Source organism: Miniopterus natalensis, chromosome 13 (genome assembly GCF_054644295.1).
Source record: "Miniopterus natalensis isolate mMinNat1 chromosome 13, mMinNat1.hap1, whole genome shotgun sequence".
Lineage (NCBI taxonomy): Eukaryota > Metazoa > Chordata > Mammalia > Chiroptera > Miniopteridae > Miniopterus > Miniopterus natalensis.
This window is the reverse complement of record NC_142093.1, coordinates 13853706-13880741: the sequence shown is the minus strand read 5'-3', so window position 1 is coordinate 13880741 and position 27036 is coordinate 13853706. Positions and strand designations below refer to the sequence as shown.

General features: G+C 49.9%; 1 protein-coding gene across 1 annotated transcript in view; it reads left to right on the top strand.

The window, feature by feature from the left end:
* The window catches only part of GALNT14 (polypeptide N-acetylgalactosaminyltransferase 14), a 157279-nt gene that overhangs the window by 85925 nt on the left and 44318 nt on the right, over positions 1-27036 (top strand). Inside the window, exon 2 of the mRNA XM_016219015.2 lies at positions 14299-14468. Coding sequence (XP_016074501.1) covers positions 14299-14468 — 170 coding nt within the window. The remainder of the gene's footprint in view (positions 1-14298; positions 14469-27036) is intronic.

Below are 27036 nucleotides of genomic sequence, written 5' to 3'. Positions count from 1 at the left end.
ATGAGATGCCAGGATTCAGAGAGAGCACCCATGCTCCAACCTCTATGGCACATGCAGTTCAGGGGAGAAGGCCCCATAAGCAGTAATTACAGTAAGTGCCACGACGTAGCGGGGGGCACTTGTAGATGGCAGGAACCAGATTTTCTCAACTTCCTTCCAGTATTGGTGGTGGCAGTTTAAGGAAACCAGTGTGTGGGGACCAGGATGGACCCAGATGAGGCTAGAAGTCCAGCGAAGGACTTGTAGGCCACAGTAAGGAACTTGGCCTTTATTCTGTCCATGGGATCCAACTGGATACACTCACTCCAGCAGCTGTGTGAAAAATTAACTGCACTTCTAAAGACTTAAACAAGCGTATCTGTTGGCCAGCTCTGTAAAGGGACCAAGGAAATCTCTTTATACTCGGAGCTGGGGGACCAAGGAGTATAGAGGTTCCTGAAAGAGGCTGACACCCCCACTCTTCTTTATCTCTGGTCCATTTAAAACACCCTCAGCTCTGGGCTACAGCTGAAGAACACGCAGCTTTTCCTCCCAGTGATATTTCCTCATGGGCCTCTGGAGATGTTTTTGGGGGTCGCCCAGATGGCAGCCAAGGCCCAGGACTGTATATCCGGATACTATATCCTAAGATTGTTGTCCTTTTTCAGTGCAGCACAGAGCAGGAACCAATTATCGGGTCCCTCTGCATCGCATGCCTTATTACTTTGCTCAGCGTGGGATGGCCAGAGGCTGGCAGAGCCAGGAACCGGCTTTGGCCCCCTAAAGGGTAGCTGGGAGGGGATTTCTTCCCTGCCCGACAGGTCTGCCCATGTGAGCTCACCTTTTCAGGGAGGCACCCACTCCTCTGTGCCCTACTTGGCAGCCAGTGCCTCCTGGGGCTTTGATACTGTAAGCAGAAATTTGCATCTATATCGGTAAGGACATTTCCCTGGGGAAAAGAGCCACGGCTTCCATCACATTGAAAAGGGGGCCGTGTTTCCTCAGAACAGTTAAGAACGCCAGCTCTCTCTAACCCCTGCGTTTCGCAGGAGCCCTTGAAGGGCCTTCCCAGTGGGGTGGAGTGTTGCTCAGAGGTCAAGGTAGCTGAATGCGCCAAATCGCTGCTCAGCGCTGGGCAGCCAGTAGGTGCCCATCCGTGTGGAATCCTTTTCCTTGCTCCTCTCTCCTTCTGAATTTGTTCTCTTATTTCTGAGGATGGCCTTTTCCCTCAGATTACAGTGAACTCGGGGAAGAATGAATGAATGAATGAATGAATGGATGAATGAATGAATGCAGGCATCAGGTAAATGAGGGAGGTGTATGCCAAGTGCCCAGTGTTATAGCTGGCTCTCAGAGGTGGGCTGTAACTTCCCTCATCTACCCGCCTGCAGCCAGGCATTGATTTTGTCCAAGGGCTAACCTGGGTGCAAGCTTCCTGATGCCAATGGCTCCTGCCTGGCAGAGGGCCCCCTTGGCTGCCCGTGCAGGGAGCCGCCTTGCCCAGCAGGTCGCCGGAGTCCCTGTCGCCTTTCCTCCTCCAGCGGTGTTGCCTGCACTGTAATCACACAATTACGATGCCATTAAAATGTCACATTTGGAGAAATCCATATAAACAAAGCATTAACAACCGCTTGAAAATTGTAGTCTTTACCACTAACGACCTACTTTCTTTACACATCCTGCCCCCCTGCCACCCCGCTCGGCTGCCTCCTTCCCCAGTCTCGCTTCAGAGGCAGACCGAAGGTACAGAGCCTCCGCTGCCCAGAGGGCCTTAATGTTTATGTGCTGGGAGAGGACCCGTGACGGGCTGAAGGTGTCCAGGCCCGGGGAGCCCAGCACTGGGCGCTGAGGGAACGAGGCGGGAGGATGCCAAACCCAGGCAGCGCTAAGGTCCTGGTGACGGAAGGTCCTGGGAAATTGAAGAAAGAGGGTGGTGTTGAAAAATCCGAGGGGTGGATTCTTGCCACTGGCGTTGACTCCCTTCTTTTGGGAAGAGATCGAACCTGAGACATGGTGGTCACTGTCTCAGCACATTGCAGGAGGAAAGCGTCCTGCCCAGGGGCTGCGGGCCCGAGAGCTTGGGACCCTCACTGCTGAGAGGAGGGTGATCGTAGGTGGGCAGAGAGCCACGGGGCAATAGGGCTTTTGATAGTTTTCACCTCATTTTCCAGCATAGTGCTCTGGAAAAGTTCAGGTACTGAATTTTCTTTTGTCATCAAATCTAATTTTAATGCACTAAGGAAGTGGAGTATTTAGAGGAATCTTGTTGTGAGTGCTCCTATAAGTAAAACACAAACCAAAACAGTGCTGGCGAGGTGATTAATCTCTTTGCAGTGTATCTGAATTGCAAATCTGGTTCCCGCACAGTCCTGGCTGCGATGAAAATGCAAGTGTGTCTCATTCTGAGGAAACCAGGAGAAGGCCACTGTGCATGGAAAGAAGTTGAATTAGAGTGCAGGAGACATTGGAAGTATCATTTTGACGCCCAAAATGCCCACAGCGATTCAGGATTCACCCAAAAAAGAGATCATGTCACAGGTGCTTAATGAAGGGACAAGAATGATCAGTGACAAGCATGTCATTTGGGAAGCAATTACGGGTGGTTCCTAAGGTTGGGGAAACTCCCCCATTGGTCTTGTTTACATAGCAAGTGCATTATAAACCCCCTTTTTGGGGGGACTTTTATTATTTATTTATTCAACTTTATTTTTATTGTTGACACTATTACAGATGTCCCCATTTCCCCCCCATTTGCCCACCTCCACCCAGCCCCAGCCCTCCCATCCCTCTGGCCAATACCTCACTGTTGTCTATAGCTATGGGTTATGTATATATGTTCTTTGGCTAATCCCTTTACCTTCTTTCATCCAGAGCACCTTCCCCCCCCCTCCCCTCTGACAGCTGTCAGTCTGCTCCATGGATCCCTGCCTCTGGTTCTATTCTGTTCGCCAGTTTACTTTATTCATTAGATTCTACATATAAGTGAGATCATATGGTATTTGTCTTTCTCTGACTGGCTTCTTTCACTTAGCATAATTATCTCCAGGTCCATCCATGCTGTCGCAAAACGTAAGAAATCCTTCTTTTTTACAGCCATGTAGTACTCCATGGTTTAAATATCCCACAGCTTTCTTATCTACTCATCTACTGAAGGGCACTTGGGCTGTTTCCAGATCTTGGCTATTGTAAATAATGCTGCTATGAAGATAGGGGTGCTTCTTTCTAGTTGGTGTTTCGGGATTCTTATACTTCCAGAAGTGAGATTGCTGGGTCAGAAGGCAGCTCCATTTTTAATTTTTTGAGGAAGCTCCATACTGTTCCCACAGTGGCTGCACCAGCCTGCATTCCCACCAGCAGTGTACCAGGGGTCCCTTTTCTCCACACCCTCATCAACACTTGTTGTTTGCTGATTTATTGATGATAATCCCCTTTTTTAACAGTTCATGCCCTGGAATAGTTTCCTACTGTGCTATAAAGATGGTCAGTATTTAGGACAGGCTCATAAGGATTTCTCCCAGTTTTTCGGCCCAATGCCATTATTGCTTGCTGTATCCCCTGCAGCACTTCATTTGCCCTTGGCTGAGGCAGGCATCCCACCCCTACCTGGATTCAGCAGGCGTGACATCCAGATACTCTGGTTCCGCTTTTGACATAAAAAGAGCTCTTTTCATTAAAAGCCAGCCAGTGGCCCCCATGCATTCCGGTGAGATAAAGTCGTTTCAAAGTCATTCTCTCCCACCCCCCACCCACATATTCAGCAGCTGACCTAGTTTTGAGGGAACCAGAGGGTATCTGGATGTCACCTTATTTACAGAGCAGATAGAAAATGCGCAGAGCTCTGGGCTCTCGCTGCACACAGCGTCTGGGGAGATCTCACCGGCACCTGGGAGGCGTAAGAGAGAAGCTGCTCAGCTGAGAGCTCGAGGCTTCTTACTAATGTGACCTTAATGGACTGAACGACAGGGCTCAGGGGACACATGACCCTGAGACTCTCTTTCTAGCCATATCCCAGTTTAGTACCCCTGGGTGTGTGGATCAGGGAAGGCATTTCCAGGCCAACCTCAGCAGAAAGTGTATGACTGGGCTTCTGGCCGGACCTCCCCCTCCAGGCAGCAGTGGCTTTGGAAGTCTCATTCCACCAGTGACCCTCTGCCATTGCAGGTCCCAGTTAAGGATGTGATGGAGCCCACCTGCTTGGGTTTAATCCCAGCACGTCCACTCACTAGTTGTGTGACCATCACCAAGTCCCTTTAGCTCCTCAAACCTCAATTTCCCCTTCAGTAAAATAGGGTTCATAGTAGCACCTTCTTCAGGTTTGTTCTCACTATTCAATGAGTAACATTCTTAGGACAGAGCCTATCACACAGTAAACTCTACAAAATTATTAGTTGTAGTTGTTGTTCTGAGTTGTGTCCAATGTGAGAATTGATCACTCTTTCTAGTCGGTCCTTTCCCTTGGCTTTCCACTGCCATCTCCATCTTGATTTCTCTGTGGTCGTCTTCGCCTGAGTAGCACCCAGAGGGAGAGTTGGACAAGCTACAAATCTTGCTAAACACATTCCTTGTGAGTGTAGCTGCAGGACTGGCCATTTCAGCCCTTGGAAGCCAAGCCCCAGGAGGCCTGGAGAAGACCCTCCAGGCTGATGAGAGTTGAAGGGCCAGCAGTTGAGCAGGGAGATCTGACATCCAGGCTCCTTGGCCAGATGGGAGACTTGGAGTCTCAAGCAGGTTCAGGCTTCTGATCCCACTTCTAAGATCTTCAGGTCTCTCCCCTTCTCCCCTGAATTGGCCAACACAGCTTCTGGCCCCACCACCACATGCATAAAAAGGAGCTGGCACAGAGGCCACACAAGGCTCAATTTCTAGCCTTCTAAGCTGGTGATAATCTTATGTATTACATTTCTTAAAGCAGTTTTCTTGTCCTATTATTTGCATGGCACGGTGCTCAGAGCTATGTTGGAGATGGAGCTTTTGGATCAAAAAGGCCTGCCGAGTCCCAGGAAACATCAGTGTTGATAATGACCTATTGCTGTCATCGCAGCCGGACAATAGGTGATGCATCCAGTTGCCCGTGGATGCTGTCTGAGACCCCATTCCTGCCACCAGCAAGAAAGAAGCTAAACATAAACTGGCTGACTGTAAATTGCATTTTCTCTTCATTGGCATTCGGTCCCCCCCCAAAATGGTGGTAACCCAGCAGTGTTGAAGATAATAATATGTTACACATGCATTATGTTTTGCCAAGCAATTTTTCATGTCGTATCTCATTTCTGAGATCTCATTCTGTAAAATTGCCTGGGGTGTAAAGATTAGTATTGTCCTCGGGATGGAGGAAGAGGCCGACCATGAGAGGTTGAAAGGATGTTCAGAGCAGAACGAGGCTTGGGACTGGCTTTCCAGTCTCCAGTTCTCTCATGGCATTGATGGGACTGTGGGGAAGAATTACAGGGCCATCCTAATGCCCTGTGTCCCCTCCTCTGCCCACCAGCACCTCCCACACAAAAGCACTGGTCCCTGCATTTCTTCCAGGTGGAATTGGCTTGAAATGTACAAGGGGCTCCTTGGAAGGAGAAAAGAAGACACACAGGATGAGCACTTTCCCTTTGATTTCCTTTTTCCCTCCTTCGTCTCTCTTACCCTTCTCCTTTAGTCCATTACTGTCCCTGGGGTCACAATTTGGTGGCCTGCAGGCGAAATTCAGCCCATGGGCATATTTTGTTTCACCCGAAGGGAGGTGTAAAGCAGTGTAAAGAGGCAGTTCCTGGGCAGCAGCTACCAGGAACTCACTTACATTTTGCTTCTCCGTGACCCTGAAGGCATGTTCATTTGTGACCCCTGTTAGATATCTTGGTTCGGCAGGGCGCCTTGAAAATTGCTTGACTCCATAGCTATTCCTGGGGCTAAAGAGCTTTCTGATGCTGCCTGAAGATATTTCCTGGCCCTATCCAGGCGAAGGAGGAGAGAGGAGACTGATTTTACAGGGAGCTGGCTTCTGTCACTGAGAAATCAAAATCTTCTTTTTGGTGTGTTTTTTTCTTCTCTTTCTAGAAGTGGCTTCCAGTGGGGTGAGCCTCTGACTACGAGGTCCCATCTCTGTCCTGCTGGAGGCCACTCTGGCCACCCCAGGAGGGGTTGGCCTGCCTTTCTCTCCTGGGAGATGCCACAGCATCACCCTTGCAGACCCGCCCTCCGTCTGATGAGGTGATTCTGCACCCAAGACAGCTCAGCTGCCCACACCAGAGACAGTGTGTTTCAGCTTCCAGCTCTGGCCAGCTGGGCCTCCCTTCCTGAGCCCACTTCTGGTTCTTCTCTTCCTAAGTCCAAGTCCTCTCTTTGGTCTCTCCAGGCACTGGGTCCACCTCTCAGTGCATGCTGTCCTCCAGGGTCAGCAAATCCACCCTCCTGTGCCACTGTGCAGTCCACCAAATACTCCTTCTCCTGAGCCCCATGTGGGTACCTGACTCTCTCCCTCCTTGATCTCTTATTCTCTGGGTTCTGGAACTGGAAGGGACAGAGGCTTCTCGTGGTCCAACGATCAGCTCCAGTCTCTGAAGATAGAGAAGAGGGTGCAGAAATAAATGGTGTGGGTGGGGCCAGCTCTCTCTTAGTGTTCATGCTCACCAGCACCTGGGAGGTGTTCCTCAAGCAAGCAGTAAGAGACTTCAGATGCCTCTCTCCATAAAGGCTCTGTGGGTTTGCCTTTGGTGGTGGAATTTAGAGGGCGTTGGGTGGGAAGGGAGCAGACACGTCAGCATCAGTGCTCACGCTCCCTGGCGCGTGCAGGGGAGCCAGCGATCTTCTCCAGGCACGCTGACTTACACTTTCCTGACACCTCCCTCTCATGCTAATTAGTAAGCAAATTAATCTCCATATAGGGTCCAAATGGTGTGAGTTTCTGTATTTCTATTCCAGAAACAAAAGCTGGGCTTCTGTCCATTCTGTTAATCACATTATATTTTGCATTTGGAGGTTTCAGGCAATTATAATTATCAGGACTTTTCCAGAAAGCTTGAAGCATCTCCCAAAACTGTGTTTGCATGTGGTGTGCAATTGGGATATAGGTGGTGAGCGTGCATATCTGGGCAGTGGCAGGGAGGAGAGAGTCAGGCGGTGGTGGCTCTTGTCAGAGACTAAATGGGACTGAAACCAGATGGAGAAAGAAGCCAGCATCCTAGAGGGCTCTGGACATGGTGTTCAGGCGGTCAGACCCTCCAGGGGCTCAGAGAAGCCACAGCAAGAAGCTTCAGGCGTTATCTAGGTACCTCGCTTTCGAGGGAGGGAGGGAGGGTGGGGTGAGAAGGAAAGGGGGGAGAAGAAACAGAAAGAGGTAGAAGAGAAGAGTGAACTCAGCCCTGCTGATTACATGCCACCTCATTTGGTCTGAGAAACAGCCCTTTCCCCCTCTATTATATGTCCATTTCATCTGTCAGACTCTTTAAGGAGTGACTTTCATATAATTAATACTAACCATTCAGCTACAGCATTGAAGAAGCAATTGCCTAATTCTGAGGAAAATTTAAATTTATTAGCGGCACCCGAGATAAAATGAATACTAAAGAGAGGGAGAGAAAACCCTGCAGAAGATAAATAGAAAGCCAAGTGGGATATTGACTTGATCCTTCTACAGTGCAGGGTAATTTGGCTTCTAAAGCGAGTTAGATCATAATAAATTAAATTTAGATTTCTGCACATCAGTTAAATAACTCCCAAGACAGAATTGCAGTGAGAGGAAGAGGTGATAATACATGGTGGAAATATTAAAATGAAGTTATTATCTAATAATCCGTAATTGACGTGCTGTCCCCAGATGAGGGAAAAAGGATTTTCCAGCTCTTTCCTTTGTTGTGAGCTCAGGCGAGTGAAGGGCTGGCTCACCCCTCCTTTGTTTGAGTTCGTCTTGTGTGCTGGGGGCGTCTGTTATCAGCAGTCACTCTTTCCCCAGACCACTCGCTCTGGGGAGGCTTACAGAGCAGGGGTTGTGCTGTCCTCTTTGGTCTTGACTGGCGCTGGGGAAAATAAGGTCCCTGCCTAGCTGGGTGGACAATAGAACAGTATAGGAGTCAGAGGACGCTTCTGCATCCTTGCAGCTGGCCGGCATGGAGAGCTGGCCCTGTGGATGAGTGAACCATCTGGTGATGTGGAAGGAACACCAGCTTTGAAGGCAAAAGTCCCGGGTTAGAGTCTCAGAAGCAAACTCACCACCTGTGTGGTTTCAAGCAAGCTCTTTGGCTTCCCTGAACCTCAGTTTTCACATCCGCAAAATGGGAAAAATGGGCCTGCCTCCTTCACAGGGGTAATACAGATGAGACATTCCAGTGAAATCCCTTGCAGATTATACACGTTTCCCTTGTCCTGTTTTTGGTATGGACTTTCCATCATTATTAGACTTTTAGTTTCTAAAAGTTATGCTGGTTCTTTTTCAGAGAACTTCTGTTCTTTGCTAATTTCCTGTTCCATGATTTAACCATTTTATCTGCAGCTATGTTTTATTTTTGTACCTGTTTTTCCCCTATCTGAAGTCCTTAGGAGATCAAGATAGATTGTTTCTAGTTTCCGCTGAGTCTTCCTTACAGTGACTTGTTCCCTCATGTGTCTGATCATTTTTTATTTGGATTTCATCTTCTTGGGAGCTTTGTAAGAATCCTGGGAGCCTAAATTGGAGATGCTTTTCTCCAGATAGGATTTACATTTGCTTCTGCTGGGAGCCCTGGAATCCATTGATCTGGGACCATTCATCCCCTTTCTTGGCCTTAAGTATGGAAGACTTGGGTGGTTTCTCCATCTTTTGGGGGCCAAGGTTTACTTTCTCAGTGGCCTTTCTCCTCTAGGCAGCCTCACATATCTTTATGTACCATCCCACTATCCCAGCTCTGATTTCAGCACCCTGTTCTTTTCCCTGGCTCCATCCCTCCTCTCACAGTGAGGATTTGACTTCTAGAAAACCCAGAAATGTATTTAACAACACGTTTGTTGTCACTCATGAAGAGTCTGGTTGTAGTTTAGCACGAGTTCCCCAGCATATCTGGTCTGCTGTGGTGCTAGAAGCAGAAGCCCCAGCAGGCGAAATGCAGGACCCTGGAGAGGTTTGGGGAGGCCAGAGGCCGTGGGCACGCGTGGCTGAGAACAGCAGTGCTGCACAGCTGGTGTAGAAACGGGCTCTGCAGGCTTTGACACAGATGCTGCTCAGTGGTATGAACTTTGGCAACTCATTTATACTGAGGTGCCTCAGTTTACTCATTGGGAAATTGGGGATACAATTTTCTATTGCATGTTAGGTTTGTGAGGAGTAGAGATAATTTGAGGCACCTTCACTCACTGCTTCCCTCTGAAGTTCCAACAAGGGGAGGTGTGGTGAGGAATTCGTGTGCCCAGTAGATGGTGTGTGTGGGGGGGTGGAGATGGAAGAGGGCATAGAGGGGATAAATGGTGATGGAAAAAATAAAATAAAGTAAAATTTAAAAAATGGTAGGCATCATCACAGGCACAGCATTTTCACACAACAGCTTCCGTCTAGGAAACCTAGGAATCCAAGTTAGTCTCCATCGTGAGCAAGGGCACCCTCATACCACTTGGAAGGAAGGCTTTCTGGGTGCTTGAGTTCCTTGATGAACCCTGTCTGATTTCAGCTGGTCTGGCTCTCCTTGACCCTTTGGTGTATGTTCTGCACTCTTCTGTGTCATTTTTTCCTAATTGTAAGTCTCAGCTAGTGGAACCAGGGGAGAAACAATAGTTGCCAGTAAATATTTGAAAGGTATGAGAAAGATTAGACTTTTATCAAATAGCCTCCGTGATAAAACCAGACACCAAAGGGAGAGATAACCAGGAGACAAATTCTGGCTCAGTATTAGAAGGAAACTTCTAGAAGCTGCAGTCCTTTGAAGCTTGGGGTGGGCTACTTGGGACCTCTGTGTCCCTGGCTAGACCCAGGAGAGATGTCCACTGGACAATGGACTGTAATGCTGGGCTTTCAAACATTGGATAGATAGATGAATTATACCATCTTTAAATAATGTTACATCTTTTCTTTGTAATGATGACCTTCTCCCGTACATTAGCCTAGAACATTCCCACCTTCCTGCAGGGCTGTGGCTGCAGACTTCTCTCGCCCTGGCTGTCAGGAAGAAGCCTGCTGCTGGGCAGAAAAAGGTTCCCAGAAAGGAGAGTAAAGAGCAGATGGGGTGATGCTGAAAGGGGCATAGACATCCTTTCAGGGAGGAGGACCCCTGAGCAGAGAACTTGACTGAGAAAAGAGATGGGAAACATAGATTGTCTTTGACGATGACCCAAGAAAATGGTAGTGAGGCTGTGATAAGGCAGTTCCATCTCATGGCTGAGAGCATGGGACCTGGAGGCAGGCTGCCTGGGTTCAAATCCCAGTTCCAACATGTGACATTGGGAAAGTTACTCAATCTCTCTGTGCCTCGGTTTTCCCCATTTATAAAATGGGAATGGTGCTACCGACATCTATTATTGTGGGGATTAAATGTAAGTATTTATGACACATGATAGGTGCCCTCCGAGGTGTGAGCTGCTTTCTTATTGGGCAAGTCTGAGAAGTTTTACTCAGGATTCACACAATTCAGAGTAGGATAGAAGCCTTAGGCAGAGGTAGAGATGCTCTTATTTTAAAGGTGAAAGGGAGAGAATTAGGGTGATAACCCAAGCTGGGGAAAGGAAAGGGGGATCGGAAGTCATAGAAAATAGAGGCAGCTTCCAAGCTATAGAAGGGAAGCCTTACACCCGTTTTTCCTCAGCCAAATATCAGCTTGAAACCAGAGTGAGAGAAAACAGGCTGGGAAAGGATGGGGGAGAGGGAAGTCAGGATTTTCATGGAAGCATGGTGGGAGGAAAGAAATTAAGCAACTTAACAGATGTGCTTTTGAGCTTTCTGTTTAGGTGCCAAATTATTTAAGCACTGGTCTTGGCCAGGGGATTGGCTGACTCTATTTAAAAGATTGTTTTCTATTTGTGGCATCCTACTTACTGTTTGACACACACCCACTCTAGAGTGAATAAATTCTGGTTAGAAGGTTAAGTGGGGGCTTGTTTGGAGCAGCGGTGAGGGCCACCCAGGAGTGGGCACAGTCCTGGGGTGGGGCCCAATGGGGGTGCCTGGGTGTGTGTTCTTGTTTGAGAAGAGTCCTGCTTCTTGTGCTGGGAAGGTCTGTGAAGGTGTAAGTGTCTGTTCAGTTGCTTTCCTGGCTGGTCACATGAGCCAGGTGGTGAATGGGTACAATGTACAATACTTTCTCTGGACCCTCAGATGTTGGTCATGGGGACTTGGAAGCCAACCCCACATTAGTACTGGAAGTATCTGGGGAGTCATTGTCCCTTCAGAAGTCCCTGGAGGCCCACAGCCAACCTATTTGGGAGACAAGCAAGAAAAGAGTGGCTGACCCTTCCTATGGGCACGCCCCGCTCCACTCCTGGGGTGGGGCGGTGTTGTTCTCTGCCCGCTCACCTTCAGCAGAGGAGATGCCCTTGTTTCTGTCTGAGAGAAGACAGAGCGGACCTTGGGATGCCCTGGGGAGGATTCGATCAGCTGTCCCTTCACTCGCTGGGCAAGCCTGGGCAAGCCGATCCCTCCCTGTACAAATGGGGCTGCGCGCAGATTTTGTGACAGTTGTGCAAGCTGCTTTGTAGAACAGAAGTTGCTATTCAAATGGCAGTGCTACTATTTTAAACACAGGTTCATTGTTATTTACTATGTCCAGATGTCGTGATAGGAAAGCCAAGCTTTCTGCTTAGGGCGTTCCCCCCAGTGGATCTCAGAGTGGAAAAGCGTGGACCAGCTCTGTACGTGGCCATCTGAGGGAGCAGCCCCCTCTAAGGACAGCTTAGTCCTGGCTGTTCAGGTGATCTCTCTGCTAGCCTGGCTGCTGCACTGGCTCTAGGCTCTCTGGGAGCCAGAATCCTCCTGAGTTCTCATGGCACTATCTCCAAGGAGACAGATCCTGTCAAGGAGGCTTAACTGCCCCTAGGGTGGTGATTGCCAGGCTGAGCAAATCACCCAGCCTCATGCCCTCTTGGCCCTGGGCCTGGTCTAGTGGGAACAGAGATTGGGGATGAGTCCAAGAGATTGGCTCTTTGCCCTCTCCACGGTGCCTGCCTCTCCACCTGCTCCTCTTGCTGATTCTGGAACCATCCATCTGGGCCCCAGCAGGGCCCCCTTTCAGGCTGCCCTTTCCACCAGGTTAGTTTACTGAGGTCACCCCCCCCCCCCAGTTGGCCTCCTGCAGTTGCTCCCTTCCCTCACTCCAGCCCACATGTGGCCAGAGATATGTTGCCCAGCTGCATTGCAGAGCTTCTTTCCCCTTGTGCCCTCTTTGCGGTGCCACCCTCGCCTTCCCACTCTGGAACTACCCACCCCCTGACCATATATCCCCCCCCCCCAGGCCTTCCTGCCTTTATCTGGATTTTCACTACACATGTACTTCCCTCCCCATCTTTCCTTAAGCGAAGTAAAATTTCCGCTCAGCCTTCCATCTCTAACTCACTTGACACTTCTTCCAGGAAGCCCTCTCCATTTCGCTCATGCCTCTGTGAGAGATGTGAGAGGTGTCTTCATGCATGTCTCTCTGCAACGCTGTAGCCCCCTTGAGGGGAGGGGCCCCCCATCTGTGCATCTCCCCTCCGAGCACAGAGCACTGTGGGGCTCACAGCTTATTAGAGAATTGCAATGAATTAAATTGGAAATGAGTCAGCAGGAGACCATTCAGGACTCCATGGTCCTTCCCTAGAAAATAGGAGGTCAGGTCGCCCTGCGGTGATGTTCTAAGCACAGGTGACAGTTCTCAGGCTGTGGCTTTGCACAGCACAGGCTCAGGAGTTTCACACACACCCCGAGTTCCCCGTGTAGCAGCAGTATCACAGGACATTAATAAAATCAATTATTGGATAAAAATCACTGGTTTCTAAAGCTTCATTTTGTGCTATTAGCAGGAGAATGCTGTTTCAAAAGGAGATAAGGGAAGAGACAGAGAGATCAATTACCAGATAAGATCGAGTGGCGCCCGAGGTAGCTGTGCACACGCGCAAGCGGCCCCTTGCCTGCCGCGCGTGGGCTGAGCGCCCGCACTACTGGCTGAGCGCCTGCCCTGGCCTCCCTGTCAGGCGCCCCAAGGGAGAAGGGCATCGTGGTCAGGGATGGGGTGGCGGTCCCCGGGCAGCTTTGGGTGCTTGCACAGCGACGAGGCTCAGGAGCACATGAAAGAGCGTCTCATCCCGGGTGAGTCCCCCATGCCTGGTCAGGCCCTGGTCAGTAGGCTCTTCCTAGAGGTGCAGTGTTCTTTTGGCTTTGATGCACCTGAAAGGTCTGAGCTTGGTTGGCTACAGACTGGCTGTCACCTCAGGGTGACAGAGCTAGTGGTTGTCAAGCGAATCATCCAGCTGCCGAGGCCCTGAAGCCCACGCCTCCCGCTGGCTGTGCAGCTGCCGTGGGGGGGGGGGGGGCAAATGGGGCAGCTGGGCCCTGGCGGGGCCTCCTCTCCTCCGCTGTGCGAATGCACCGGAGGCCACAAGAGAATGGGCTCTGCTGTGGCTCTGCCACTGTCCATCTGGGCGACCCCAGACAAGCCAGCCGCCTTTGCGAAACCTCGGTTCCCGACTCAGTGCGGAGGGTTTGAGGAAGATGAAGTGAGATCATGAAAAAGGAAACCACCTTCTGCTTCTAACTGTTGCCTCCCCAAATGGTGCAGGTTATGACTTGCTCCCCCATTGATGCTTCTTAAAAATAATCTCAGGGTCCTGAATTGGAGGAAGAAAGGAACACATCAGGTATCTGTCCAGCGGATAACACTATTTTAGATGGATCACCTACTTCTCGTTACTGCCTTCCAATGGGAATGGCAGTCCTACTGTGGACCTACTGTGCCAGCTACTGTGCCGGCAATTTCAGTCATGTGTTCTCAAATTACCCTGGAGAGGTGGCCTCTGGAGCTGGGATGCCAGAATCTACTTCCTAATTGTGGCATGTTGAGCGAGGTACTTAGCCAGGTGAAGCTGCTTTCCTGCCTGCACAGTGGGAATGTGAGCAATATCCACCTCCCAGAACCACCACTAGAAGTACACGGGATCAGGTGAGGAAGCGGCCCAGGCCCAGCGCACAGCGTGTAGTGCTCAGTAAGCGGTAGCTGCTCTTCTGGTCGTTCTGTTTATCTTTGTTGCCAATGGTTTTATTAATGTCCCACCTCTGGCCCCATCTTTGAGCTAAAGCTTCGCAGAATGAGCCTGGCCTCTGCAGTTGGGCACTGACAGATGGACAGAAGGGCTGGTGGAGGGCCAGGAGCCATTCTCACAGACTTCCCTCTTGTCACACAGGTTTTGGACACTGACTGGGATGACCCATGGGACCAATTTGATGAGCGGCGGTATCTGAATGCCAAAAAGTGGCGTGTGGGTGACGACCCCTATAAGCTGTATGCCTTCAACCAGCGGGAGAGTGAGCGGATCTCCAGCAACCGGGCTATCCCTGACACTCGCCATTTAAGGTATTTCTTGTCTGTCACTCTCCCTCCCCCCCGTAGTCCCCACCCATCAACAGCAGGCTTGATCTGTGCAGTGTCCAGTGCCAAGTACTGGGGCAGGCAAGCGGTTTTTTGCCGGTTGGTCGCTCGAGGGTTTACGATGTGGTAATTTACACTGTCCGTGCTGCTCATTGTTGTGAGCCATGGAGAGGGTGGGAGGCCTCGTTCACCGGCAGCAGAGACTGGGAGTCCCCTACAGCCAGAGACCCAGGAGGGGATGGACTCTACCTAGAACACCCCCTGCTGCTGGCCTGAAAGCTCCTTAAAGTCAGACTCTGGTATCATTCCTATTAAAATCCCCCCTACCCCCCACACTGATCCTGGTCCTTGGCGTTTCCTACTTCCAACCCTTGCCTCCCAGGAAACCTGTGTCCATGAGGTTGAAATCACCAGCCAAGTCCCTAATCCTTCTGTGATTCCAGCCTCCCTGCTGTATACTGATTTCACCCTGTGTGATGCCTGGGGCTTGTTTGCCTGGTCTCACAGAGCCCTAGGGCCCTTCTTGGGCCCTGCCTGCCCCAGCTCTGACCAGCTGTGGCTGCTGGTGACCTATACCTCTAGCCTAGGGATTCTCAACAGAGACGCGCATTTGGGCTGGATGATACATTTTTGTCAGGCTCCTGTGCATTGTATGATGCTTAGCAGCAACTCTGGCCTCTACCCACTAGAACAGTAGCACCCCCAAGTTGTCAAAATAAAAAATGTCTCCAGACATGGCCAGATGTTTTCTGGAGACAAAATTGCAATGAGAGCTGCTGTAAAGCCAGTCCCACTTGTTACCAGAGTTCTCAAGGATGAAATGTAAACACCCCTAGCAACAGGACGAGGCCATATCTTCCCTGAAAGGCAGAATCAAGCAGAAGGCAGTACAGCCCAGGGGTTAAGGATGCCGACTCTGGATCAGATCGCCCTGTTTCCGTCCTGGCTGTGTTGGGACTTAGCTGAGTGAACTCACCACTGCATGGCTTCTTTGGATTGCAATTTCCTCTTTTGAAAAACAGAGATAAAAATAACAATAATGATAGCTACCTAATGTGATTTTTGTAAGGATCAAATAAAATATATGTAAAGTACTCACCTACTTCATAGTAAATAGTCAAAACATTTCCACTGTAGTTACTGTTACAGGGTAATAATATGAGCAGGCTGACACTCAGGGCCTGGAAAGGGAGGGCTCTCTCCTGAGAAAACTGAAGATGTTCAGGCAAGAGATACAGCCAAACCCCAGATATCAGGAAGGGGCCCTAGGAAGATAACTAAGTTGGCAGGGAGGGACAGAGGAGGGTTTCAAGGTTAAGTTCAATGCTAGAGAAATGGGAATGGTGGAGTCAAACTCATACATACGGGCTTGGAGTGTAGACATGAGCATGAACCTCAGCAATTCTCAATCCAGACCTCCTAGAAGAACCACATGGGGAGCTGTTTTAAAATGCTGATTCCCAGACTCTGACCAGCTAAAGTCTCTTGTCTAAGCTCCCCAGGTGACTCCAATGAGCAGTCATGCTTAAGAACCACTGCTCCAGGTAGGTGTTTCTCAAACCTAAATAGGCAAACTAACAAATCATGTGGGGTCTTGTGCACCTCTGACTCAGCAGATGTGGAGCAGGGCCTGTGCTCTGCATTTCTAACAAGCTCTCCCCGCAACCCTGATGCCACCGGTCCATGCATCACACTCTGAATAGCAAGGGCTTAGAACAACAGTTCGCAAAGTTGGTTCCACAAACTGGCAGCCCAGCAACAACTGGCTTTGTTTGGGAACTAGTTAGAAATGCAAATTCTTAAACTTCACCCCAGCACTACCGAATCAGAAACCCTGGGGGCGCAGACTAACAACTGTGCCTTGACAAGCTCTGTAGGTTATTCTGATGCCCACTCAAGTTTGAAAACCATAGGGTATCAGCTTCTACTTTTGCTTGCTTTTGTGGATCAGATGAAGCCCATGGGTGGGTTGGTCCAGCTGAAAGACTCAGGGTTTGAGTAGAAAGTAAAGGCCCTGGAATAAGGCTACCTACCTACCTACATGCTGCAGCACTCTCCCTTGATCCAGGCGACAGGACTTCTGTCTCAGGCCCTGTGTGTACCTTCGGCTTCTCTGGTTCCTTCCTTCTCCTGCCCCTTCTCCCAGTTCCTTCAACCACAGAATATATGTAGCCACCCTCCTGGCAGTCGATGTCACCTTTACCAAGAAGCTCCTACTGTGAGGCCAGTCCTGGACTGGTGACCATTGATCCACACAGGATTCCTGGTTCCCTCGTGGGGCCCAACCCCATCGATACAGGCTTCCCTCCCACTGGTCCACGTTTGTGTTGCCTTCCTGCCTTGCAGCTAAGGCTCTACTAGTTATGACGCCATTGCCCTCTAGGGGGAGTGATCTTTGGTAGCATCTTCAGTGCCTGGTGTGCGATAGGAATTCAATAAATGTTGTTGAACCAATAATGAAAGGGAGAGTAAGACTGAAAAGACAATTGATTTCTCCCTCCCATCTGCCTTATGTGCAAAGAGGAGAAGAGGAGCTAGGGGAAGCCTCGTCCTCTTATCCTTCCATCCTCGGGGCGTTCAGATGAGGGATCTGGAGAACAGACTCAGTAAAGGAAGGCTTTTTCCCTTAAAGAGTTCTCATTACTGAAAAGAGAAGAGTGAAGACACAGCCTGTGGGAGGGGTCTGAGCTTATTAAACTTACTTCCAATTTTCTTACCGCAGTAATTGGATTCTGATTTATAGGACCAGTTTGGACAGCGCCTGAAACAGAGAACTATTAGCTGAGCATCTGAAATAGAGAACTATTAGCTGAGCATTAGAACAGCGCTGGTGAGAGGGTGGGCCCTCGGTGAACTGCCGGGGATCCAAAGATGCAGCAGGTGGGGTGAGGACAGGGGTGCTGGGGGTGGGGGGAGGAGGAAGGCTGTGGGTTTTCACCCAGCGGGCCTCTGTGCTGATTGCAAACCCTGGGGCAGTGGCAGAGTGGAACCCCTGACAAGTAGTCACGGCGCGGCGTCCTGTGATAGGAGAAGCGCCAGAGAGGCTGAGGGCCTAATATTCTTGTATGGAATAGGACAGAATCACCGTTTTTCTCTTGGGCCTTTGCTTCATGGAACTAAGGTATTTTGGAGGCAGCCAGTTTGCCGGGAGCATGGTATAACTGAGGAGATGAGCAGGAGTAGATAAGACTGGGGCAGGCCTCAAACTCCACTTTCCCAGGGTGGAAAGGGTACATGGCGTGGTCAGTGAGTAATGCCCACGCCCAGGATGCTTTGGAAAGTGTCCACAGTTTCCATTGAATCCCCATTCATTCACCCTTTGGGATTAACAGCCTCCCCCCACACTCTACCCCTGCCATCATGTTTGACATGCTCATATGGAGATTAAAACCTGGTGCCATCAGCCCTTAGACATGTGTTTGCTGTGACCCAGTAGCCTCCTTTCCCAGTTCAGGCCCTGTGAGAGGAGTGGGGTGAGGCAGCCAGCAGTGGCCTTCCACATGCCCCTGCTCCTCTCTTGGCTTTGTTTTCTCATCTGTAGTTGGACTCAAAGCTTCATATATTCTGTAAATTGCTACATAATTGTAGATCCATCCACCCTCCCATGGTCGGTCTTGCCCACCCAGATATTTACATATATATACACTCTGCTCTCCCAGCCTGCCTCAGTGGGAACAAAGCCATTGCACCTGCATCAGGGCGTCCTAACCCTAAACTTCCCCCTAAGGCCCACAATTCTGATGTAAGCTTTAACTTCCAGGACACAGCCTAGGTCCTGTGGGGTCACGAGGATGAATAAGTTGTGGCCACCTATATCAGGGACAGGGGGCTGCGTGCCATAAATAACTTACAATATGAGGGAGAGGCGGTGTCTGGCTGGGGTGAGTCTGAGAAGATTTCCCAGGGGAGCCCTGCTGTCTATAAATCATTGAATGGCCCAACAAATAGTCTTTGATTTCCAGTTGTCCTGCCCCCACATCCTGGTGACAACTGCTGGATCTGTCATCATCCAGGTAGCACACAAAACATCTGGCAGTCAAGAGGCCCTTAAATGGGGGCACACCTCTCTAGAAGGGAGGAAATATTTTGATGAAGCAAATGTATATTTTTGCTGTTGCCCAGCAATACTTATTATGGGGTTGCTTTGATTGCAGGGGAGCAGGTCGCAGGGTGGACTGAGCCCAGGAGCTGTGGCTGGAAGGAGATAGAGCTTGGAGGCCCCATTAGGCCACCTCCCCCTGGCCTGGCTGCTGTGATGCCCCCCTCAATCCCCTCTCCCAGGCTTCATCCAGTCCAGTGCGGTGCTAAATGGCTCAAACAGTGGGATGCCTATTGCTTGCCTAGAGGGAAAATTCCACACTTCAATACATCTCACTAGGAGGACATTTTTCCTCTGCTCCTTTTCATCCTGGGAAATGAAGGAGCAGGGCCCAGCCTCGGCTCGCATTTCTCCCTCCTTGTATTTACTCCGTTGGAATGGCTGCCAAAGATCATCATCATTTCTTTCCTTGTACTCGTCACTTAGCAGTAATAGGATAAAAATCTTTACGGCTGCAACGGCTAAGCATGAAAAATGTTCATATTCCCTTGGAGTCAAGGCTATTCCACCAGCTCAGCACAGAGTGGTGATTCCACATCAAGGTGGTGGGGAGGGGAGGGAAACCCATCACAGACACTTAGCTTTTGCAAACAAGCTCCCCATCTGCTGCGTCCTGGTCCCTCCTGTGCACTATTTCTCAGTACAGGAGTTTGTGAGCCTGTTGGCAGTGGCTCTGAGTACACTTCACTCCAGAGCATCTCAGACTTTCAGGGAACTTTGTGAGTGGGCAGCGGAGGGAGTTTCTGAACGTCCTGGAGAACTGTCCGCTGCCCTGGGCAGCTGTTTGAGTGCCACCAGGGTCTTGGGAATGGGCCCTCACCAGGGTAGGGCTTGGAAGAAAGACCACAGAGGCTGAGATAGCAGGTGCCTCTGGGCTAGGATTCCTTTCATTCCCAGTCCCCTTGGTCCTTATATACTGTCCCCCTCCCCCACTGCCTGCTCTGTGGGTTTCGGACAGATTGCCCAAAGAGGCAGCTCCTCAGCCTTTGAAAGGGGACCAGTCAAGAAAACCTGCTGATGAGAATTCATCCAGACAAACTGCCCTGGTTAATGTTGTCTCACACCTTGTTTCCTAGTTAATTCCCACCAACTTTGACAGTGCATTGTGCATCTCAATCATTCATTCATGTGCTAACTCATCTGCTCAACACATTTATTGAGCACCAACCACATGCCGAGCTCTATGCTAGGAATTGGTCCCCACTCTCCAGGAACTCATGGTCTAGGGAGAGAGATACACTTGGGACTTATGTTCCAATGTGGATTGCCCTGAGGTCATGTACTTGATTCTGGAGTTAATGCATAGACTTCCTGCCCTCAGTTTCCAAGCACCCATCTGCTGTCCTGTCCCCGGTTTGGGTGTAGCTACTTCTGTCTTGGCCATGGAACAAACCACAAGAGTTAGGAGCTTTCCTGTAAAAAAGACAACACAACATCAGGCTGGCCTAGAGAGAAGGAATTTGCCTGTGGCTGGAATGTGAGGCTTGTTGAAGATGGCATCTGGGCTAGACCTGGGGGAGACAGGATTTTAGCCAGTGGTAGACATTCCCAGTTGAGAGAACAGTATCCACAAAGACAAGAGGTGAAATATTATTTTCTAATCCAAGCAACCCCACAGGCCACCAGTACCTTCTCACCTGTGAATCACCCAGGGGAAGAATGTTTCCTAAGCCAGCCTTGAAAATAAGCCCTGGCCAATGTGCTCAGGGCCAGTAATGCCAAGGGGAAGGTGATATAATTTCTCCCTCCTCTAAATTATCTTTTTAAAGAAATTATTTAGGGGGGGGTGCACTCAAAAAGGTAGAGAGTAGAGGAGACTCAGATTTGTACTCTGCATTCTGGGATGTTCTCTTTAGCACTTTGTGGGGGTGGGGGGTGGGGGTGCAGGGTAGCTGGAATGCTAAGGGAAGGAGAAGGCATTGCTGAGTTTGGTTTTGGCCCTTGCCTATTTCATGGGCTACATTGAATTCTTCCAGTTCCATGGCTTTTGAAATTTTGCTGCAAGATCAAAATATGCCCCAAGACCAGAACCTCTCTTCATCTTTTCTTAAGTAAACTTTGTATGAAAGTATCATATTCATACAGAAAAGCTCATGCATCACACATGGCCAGCTTAAAGATTTTTCCAAGGGGAACACAGCCATGTTCCTTCATTAAGCACCTTGACCAAGGACAAGAGGACAGTTTGCCAGAAGTCACCCATGGGCCCCTGCCCGTGGTCCCCACCGTGAGTAACACCGCATACCTCAAATGCCATGGACTAGTATTGCTTGTTAGAATTTCATATAAACGTGGTTACACAGTATGTACACTTGTGTGTCTGCTTTCCCTCAAAATTATATGTATGAAATCCAGCCACAACTTTGCAAGACAGTGTTGTTTCTTGTTGCTGCATAGTACTTTTTGGGGTGAATATATTACAGTTTATATATCTAGTCTACTGTTAATGCTCATTTGGGGGTTTTACCAGAATGGGGCTCTTATGAATAGAGCTCCTATGATTAGCTCCTGTGATCGTTTGGTGAACAGGTGTATGTGTGTCTCTAGGGCGTATCCCTGGAAGCTTTTGGAGATCCTGTCAAACATTAAGGAGGTGGTTTTACCCAGTTCCACCCACCCGCAGTGTAGGAGAGTTCCGGCTCTTCCACATCTTTGTTATCGGTCACTTGCTATTACCTGTCTTTTTCATTTTAGCGTTTTTTAAGAGGCTGAGTGGAGGTATCTTATCATGGTTTAAATTTACCTTTCATAAGTTTGTAGGCCACTTGGATACCCAATCGAGTGTTCTGCCCCTTCTCTATCCATCTTCCTGTGCCCTTTGGCCCAGAACCAAGCACAAAGCCTGACTTTTAGTCTGTTTTCTCTTCTGATAATTCTCATTGTTTCGTCCCACATCTTGGCAGCGTGACAGAATTGGGGGGGGGTAACTAGACTGAACCTGAGAAAACCTGCATCCGGTCTAGGATGTTGCCGGACCCTTCAGCAATCTGCTGGCCGTGTCCTACCTGTAAGAAGAGAGAAGTAGCTCAGAGATGGTTACTGAGGTCACTTCCAGCTCTGTGTGCTGGTTGAAAATACTTCTGCCGGTAGGGACGTGTGGGAACCGACTTAGGAACTGAATCGGATTGGAGGCTATTTCCAGATGCATGACTCTTCCAGCTCAGCAGCAGCAACTCCCCTCCCCCACAGCCCTGGATTAATATTTCCCCTCACACGCCTCCCTTCCCCACAGGACACAAGGACCTGCCAACCATTAGAGCTGCCCTTTGCCCGTTGCCGTGCCCACTTCCCTACACAGCCTTCCCTACGCCCTTGGGCCTCCACTCGGCCGAGGTCACCAGACCCCCTCTCGGCTTAAGATACAAATGTAAGCTGGTGTGACGCTGTCTCCGCGCTTATCTGGAGGCTCCAGGATCTATTAAGCACAGAGCAGCAGAGCTGTTTGCTCCTGGAGTTGGCACATCACGTGGACGGCAGTCTGAATGCAGACTGGTTTTCAGCCTACAGTTTTCAGCCTAGAATAGGGTGTTGGAACAGGCTGACTTTCCCCTTTAAAACCCAGAACACTGTCACGTTCTGTTCCCGTTTCCACCAGGGCTCTAAAGACCCCTCGGCTGGAGTGATATACCACACGGGCCCCTAATGCCAGAAAGAGACAGGACTGGTGTCCTCGGGACAAAGATAATCACACCCTGTAACTATGCGAGACTTTACAAAACGCTCTCACATCTTTCTCATGACGTCCTCAGTAGCCCTTGGGGTGAGGGGCTCATCGCTATTTCACAAGGGAGGAAACTGAGGCCCAGGCAAGGCAACTGGTTAACAGGACCTAGCTAGCTGTGTGAGCTGTGAGATAAGGCCCCTCTACCAGTTACTAGCTGGGCCTTGCATTCGTTACTCAAACTCCCCGTGCCTCAGTTTCCCCATGGAAATAATAATGGTACCCAGGGTTGCTGTGAGAGGAAGCAAATCCACAGTCCATGTCAAGGCTGGGCACAGTCTTTGTCCTCTAGTGACACTCAGTGACTATGTCCGCTGTGGTGATGAGTAGTCAGATCGGTATTGGTGCTGGGATCAGCATTGGCATGCAGGCCTTGCCATCTCTTCACTGCTCCACTGTGGTGAGTAAAAGCAGGTCTGAGAGGCAGGGCAGAGATGGTGTCGGCTCCGAAGGAGAAAGGGGTGACGTGCATGAGTTTGGACAGGCCCTGGTTTAGAGCCCTGTCCCCCATCTCTGAGTCGGGCTGCACTCCAAGAACAAGGTGGGCAGAGAGCTTCCTGCCTCAGCCTCAGCGCCCTGCACCGACCAAATGCTTAACTTGCCTGAATGTCAAACTTACTTGGAAAATGGGAAGGCAAAGTAAGCAGTGAGGCAACTGTGATGCCAGGTCTGATGCAGTTCGTACTTTTAAGAAGCTGGGGATAGAAGCCAGGGCCAGCAGAGGGAGTGATGTAAGGGCCGGGGCCAGGAAGCACAAAATGTGTTTGACAGGAGATGAAAAGAGCAGAGAGGCGATGACAGCTGTGGGTGGGAGAAGCTGTGGCAGGGAGGCTGGCTGCGGTGACAGACAGTGGGATGGAGCGATGTGATCGGCGGGGGCCCGAGGGTGGTTGCAAAACTAACTGAAGACTGTGTGATGTGACAGGAGGAGGGCTCTGCTGAGGGACCCGTGGAGTCACGGAGCTGGCCCAGGTTCCAGCTGGGTTAGCAAGGAACAAGATCGGCAAATGCGCCTTGTGGTTATCCTTGGTGCTTCTGATATAACAAGAGAAAAGCCTTATATTTGATTGGAGGTTAATGCATCCAGACAGCTCTCACCCTCAGCCCTCACCTGACCCTCACAATGACCTTGAAGTTAACCCCGCCTCCCTGCTCCTCCCTCTCTCCTTGATTTGTCGCATAGACTCATCACTTGTTCTTCGCTCATGTCTCCCGGAGCCTTCCTGGACCGCCTTCCGAGACAGCAAGCACCCTCATTGCCCTCCCCGGCCTCATCTCAGAGCAGCCCCGCTGCTCACCCTTTGATCTAAGCCTAAATCCTTAGGGTCCTACTCGTCTCTCACGCTCATTTTGTCTCTAGATAGCTCTTGATCCCTCACCTTGCCACCATGCTCATTTGCTGTCCCCTCTCACTTGGCTGTCTGCAGCGGCCCCCCAGCTGCCCTCCCGCCTGGCTCTGGCCCGCACCCGCCCATTCTCCACACCTCCGCTGGAGCTGTCCGAGAGCAGGACACTGCCCCTCTTCTAAAACCCTTCAGCGCCGTCAGCTCACCCCTCCCCTGAAGGCGCGTCCACCCCGCGGGGCCGGGGGCTGCAGCCGCCTGCCCCCACCGAGGGCTCACGCCTCCTGACCTTTGCTGCTGCTCTGTGCAGGCCCTCGCGCCTTTCAGGAACCCGGTTGGCGGGGTCCCCTCTTGTCTGCACAGGCTAAGCTCGGTACCTACCCCTCACCCTCACGTTCCCCTCTCAGCAGCACCTGTACCCCAGGTTGCAAGCATCAGTTTCCTTTCCCCTCCCCTCTGAGACCTTGAGCGACTTGGGGCAGGGGTGCTGACATCTTGTGTCTCCCGCCAGAGCCTCGCACAGTGACTCTCCAGAATCCCTGAGTGAATGCGGACTGAAAGCACCTCGCTGGGTGTATTCTCAGCCTGCCTTCTGGAAACGCCAGGGCTGGGGAGTGCAGGCATGGAAATGAATTCTCAGAACAGAGGGAGAAAATCAAATCATGGGAAATTTAAAACTCCCTTCACTCAACCAAGAATTCTCTGTGTTAGCACATAAATCCAAGACCATAATCAGCCAACTTTATTGATCAAACTATCCCCTGACATGTGCTAGGCACCTTATATATGTTCTCTCGGTTAAGCCTCACAACGGCTTTGCTGTGATCCTGGTTTTACAGACGAGGAAATTGACTCCAGTCGGTTGAGTAACTTGCCCAGAGGAACTTAAAGTTGAAAAGTGGCCCCTACCCACAGGGTAGAGAGCACAGTGACGCGGAAAGGGGTGTAACCCCAGGCAGCCCACTTGTGAGAAGCTGACTTGAGCCAGACTTTGCACAGCAGTGAAAACCGAGGCAGCCCTGGAAAGGAAGAGGGCAGGAAGGGAGGCGCGTGGAGGCTGTGTCTTAGGGCAGGAACGAGAGGGGTGAGTGGCCTGGGAACCATGCGGCAGGGCTGGAGGGTTAACCTGAGAGTGGGGCCTTGAGATGCGGTCAAGGTGTAGCTCCAGGTAACCACCGAGGATAGTTCTATGTGTGCGAAGCGGTGTATTATGAAGATCAGTGTGGAAAATGGGGAGGGGTGAGATGGAGGGGAGGGTCTGCAGGAGGGAAGAACAGTCAGGAGGCGGTTACAGTCGGCGGGCCAAGGGTGTTGGCCTGATGGAAGAGAGACTGAAAGGGAGTGATGGAGTCACTGGTCTACAAGGCTTATCTCAGCAGCTTCAGCTTGAGGTACTTATCACCCATTAGGGAAAAGGAGGGAATGAGTCTTCTCTAATTCTTTAGCTGGACGGTCTGAAAAATATCAGGAATTAGCTCAGGGACCGTCAAGGGGAGACATCATTCTTTAGCAGGTGATGGATAGCCCAGATTCCTGATTTGCCATCTTTCCAGAACCTTCCAGCATGAGGCCTTCCAGACCAAATATGGAGAGAAAGGTCAGTATGAAAGAAAGGTTTGAGAGCTGGTGAGGCAGATGCCCATCAGAGGTCCTTCTAGTGGAACGTGTGAGAGCACAGAGCTGGGGCCAGGCCATCTGGATTTACACTGCGGCTCTGCTGCTCACTGACTGACCTCACGGTCTCCTTCTCAGCAGGAGAGGAGGAATCGCAGTGCCTACTGCAGAGAAAGACGGCAGATTTAACGCTCTTAGGGAATGCCTGAGACGTAGCGAGGGTTCAGTAAAGGTTATCTATTATTATGACTGTGGAATATTATTCAGGCAGGGCTAAAATAAGACTTGAAGGAGCTCTCATCTCAGACACTGAGGAATCTTATTCGGGAAACATTTCAAAAATAAGCCTTGGCCCACCTCCACACTTGGAGCCCAGCTAGACGCAGCATTTGCCTTTTGAGAACACTCTCCCCTGTGCGTACGCACGCGTACACGTGCACACAGCTGCCATCTGGGTGGTGCTTGGTGCCACCAAGCACGGTTCTGGTGGCATCCCCAGAAAAGCCTCTTTGCAGCCTCCCAAGGGCAGCTGATCTTCCTGGAGAGAAGGAGCTGTCGCCTCCACAGTTTTCACCAAACCTCAGCGTCACCCTAAAGGGGCTGGTCAACATAAAATACCAAAGTTAGCTGTCTGGAAAAACAAAGGGGCCCTGGTGCAGACTGGAGCAATGGTCATTTCTAGGAGGTCTCAATGCAGCTAAAGGCGTCTGCATTCTGCAAGTCAGAAGAGAGGCCAGATTGCAGTTGATAACATGGGTGGCAGAAGAGCCTGAGGAGATAGAGGACCAGAGATTAGAAAAACCGCACATACCTGTTAGCACCGGCAGCACCAAGGACAGAGCTGGGGCTGCTGGTTCCAGAGCAGAGTGGAGGTGGCCTGTCATGTGGGCTCAGTACCCATGGTGTCTGCAGAGGGTGGTCAGACTCATCTCAATGTAGCAGAACAAACCCTAGATGCCAGTTGATGCATTAATGCTGATGTGATCCATGGAGTTGGGGGTGAGGGGAGGACTACGATAGAGGTTTTCTTAAAGTTAAATTTTACTATTTAAAGGGTTTTCAATTATTCTGAGATTGTAGCCTCTTCTGGTGTTTAATTACCCTTTCTTTTATGAAATAATGATGGTACTAGATGATGGGATTTTTATAATATATTCTTTCCTGTAGAGTAAAATGTTGCAAGCAGTGATCTCTATAACTTTTAATTTTTATTTTATTGATACGAAAGAAGCCAACATCTAAAAACCAATGTCTAACAATAATGTTGAAATGTTAAATTGGATTATATACAAGCTAAGGTTCAGGAGTGACCTAGGACAACAGTGTCTGATAGAAATTAATGTGAGCCTCACATGTAATTTAAAATTTTCTAGTAGTCACACTGTTAAAAGTAAGAGAAATAAGTGAATTTTAATAATATATTTTATTCAGTTCAGTACACCCAAATAGTACTGTTTTGACATATATGCAATGTAAAAAATTTACTGAGACATTTTACATTCTTTTTTGTATGAAGACTTCTGCAAGATCCTTAAGCCTTAAAGCCCTAGGATGTCCACTGTCTGAAATGAATTAGCTTCTCCTCTACACATGTGGAAAGGTACCACCCATGGAGAAGTGAGAAGACGGTCATTCAGCAATTTTCTATGTATTGTGGTTCGTATTGGGAACCCATAAGGGAGTTGAATCTATAAAGATTGGAACAAACAAAGAACTTCCCTTTGGATGTAGGGGCCCCAAGGCATCCCATACCTAGTATCGCCTTGTGAAGTGGAG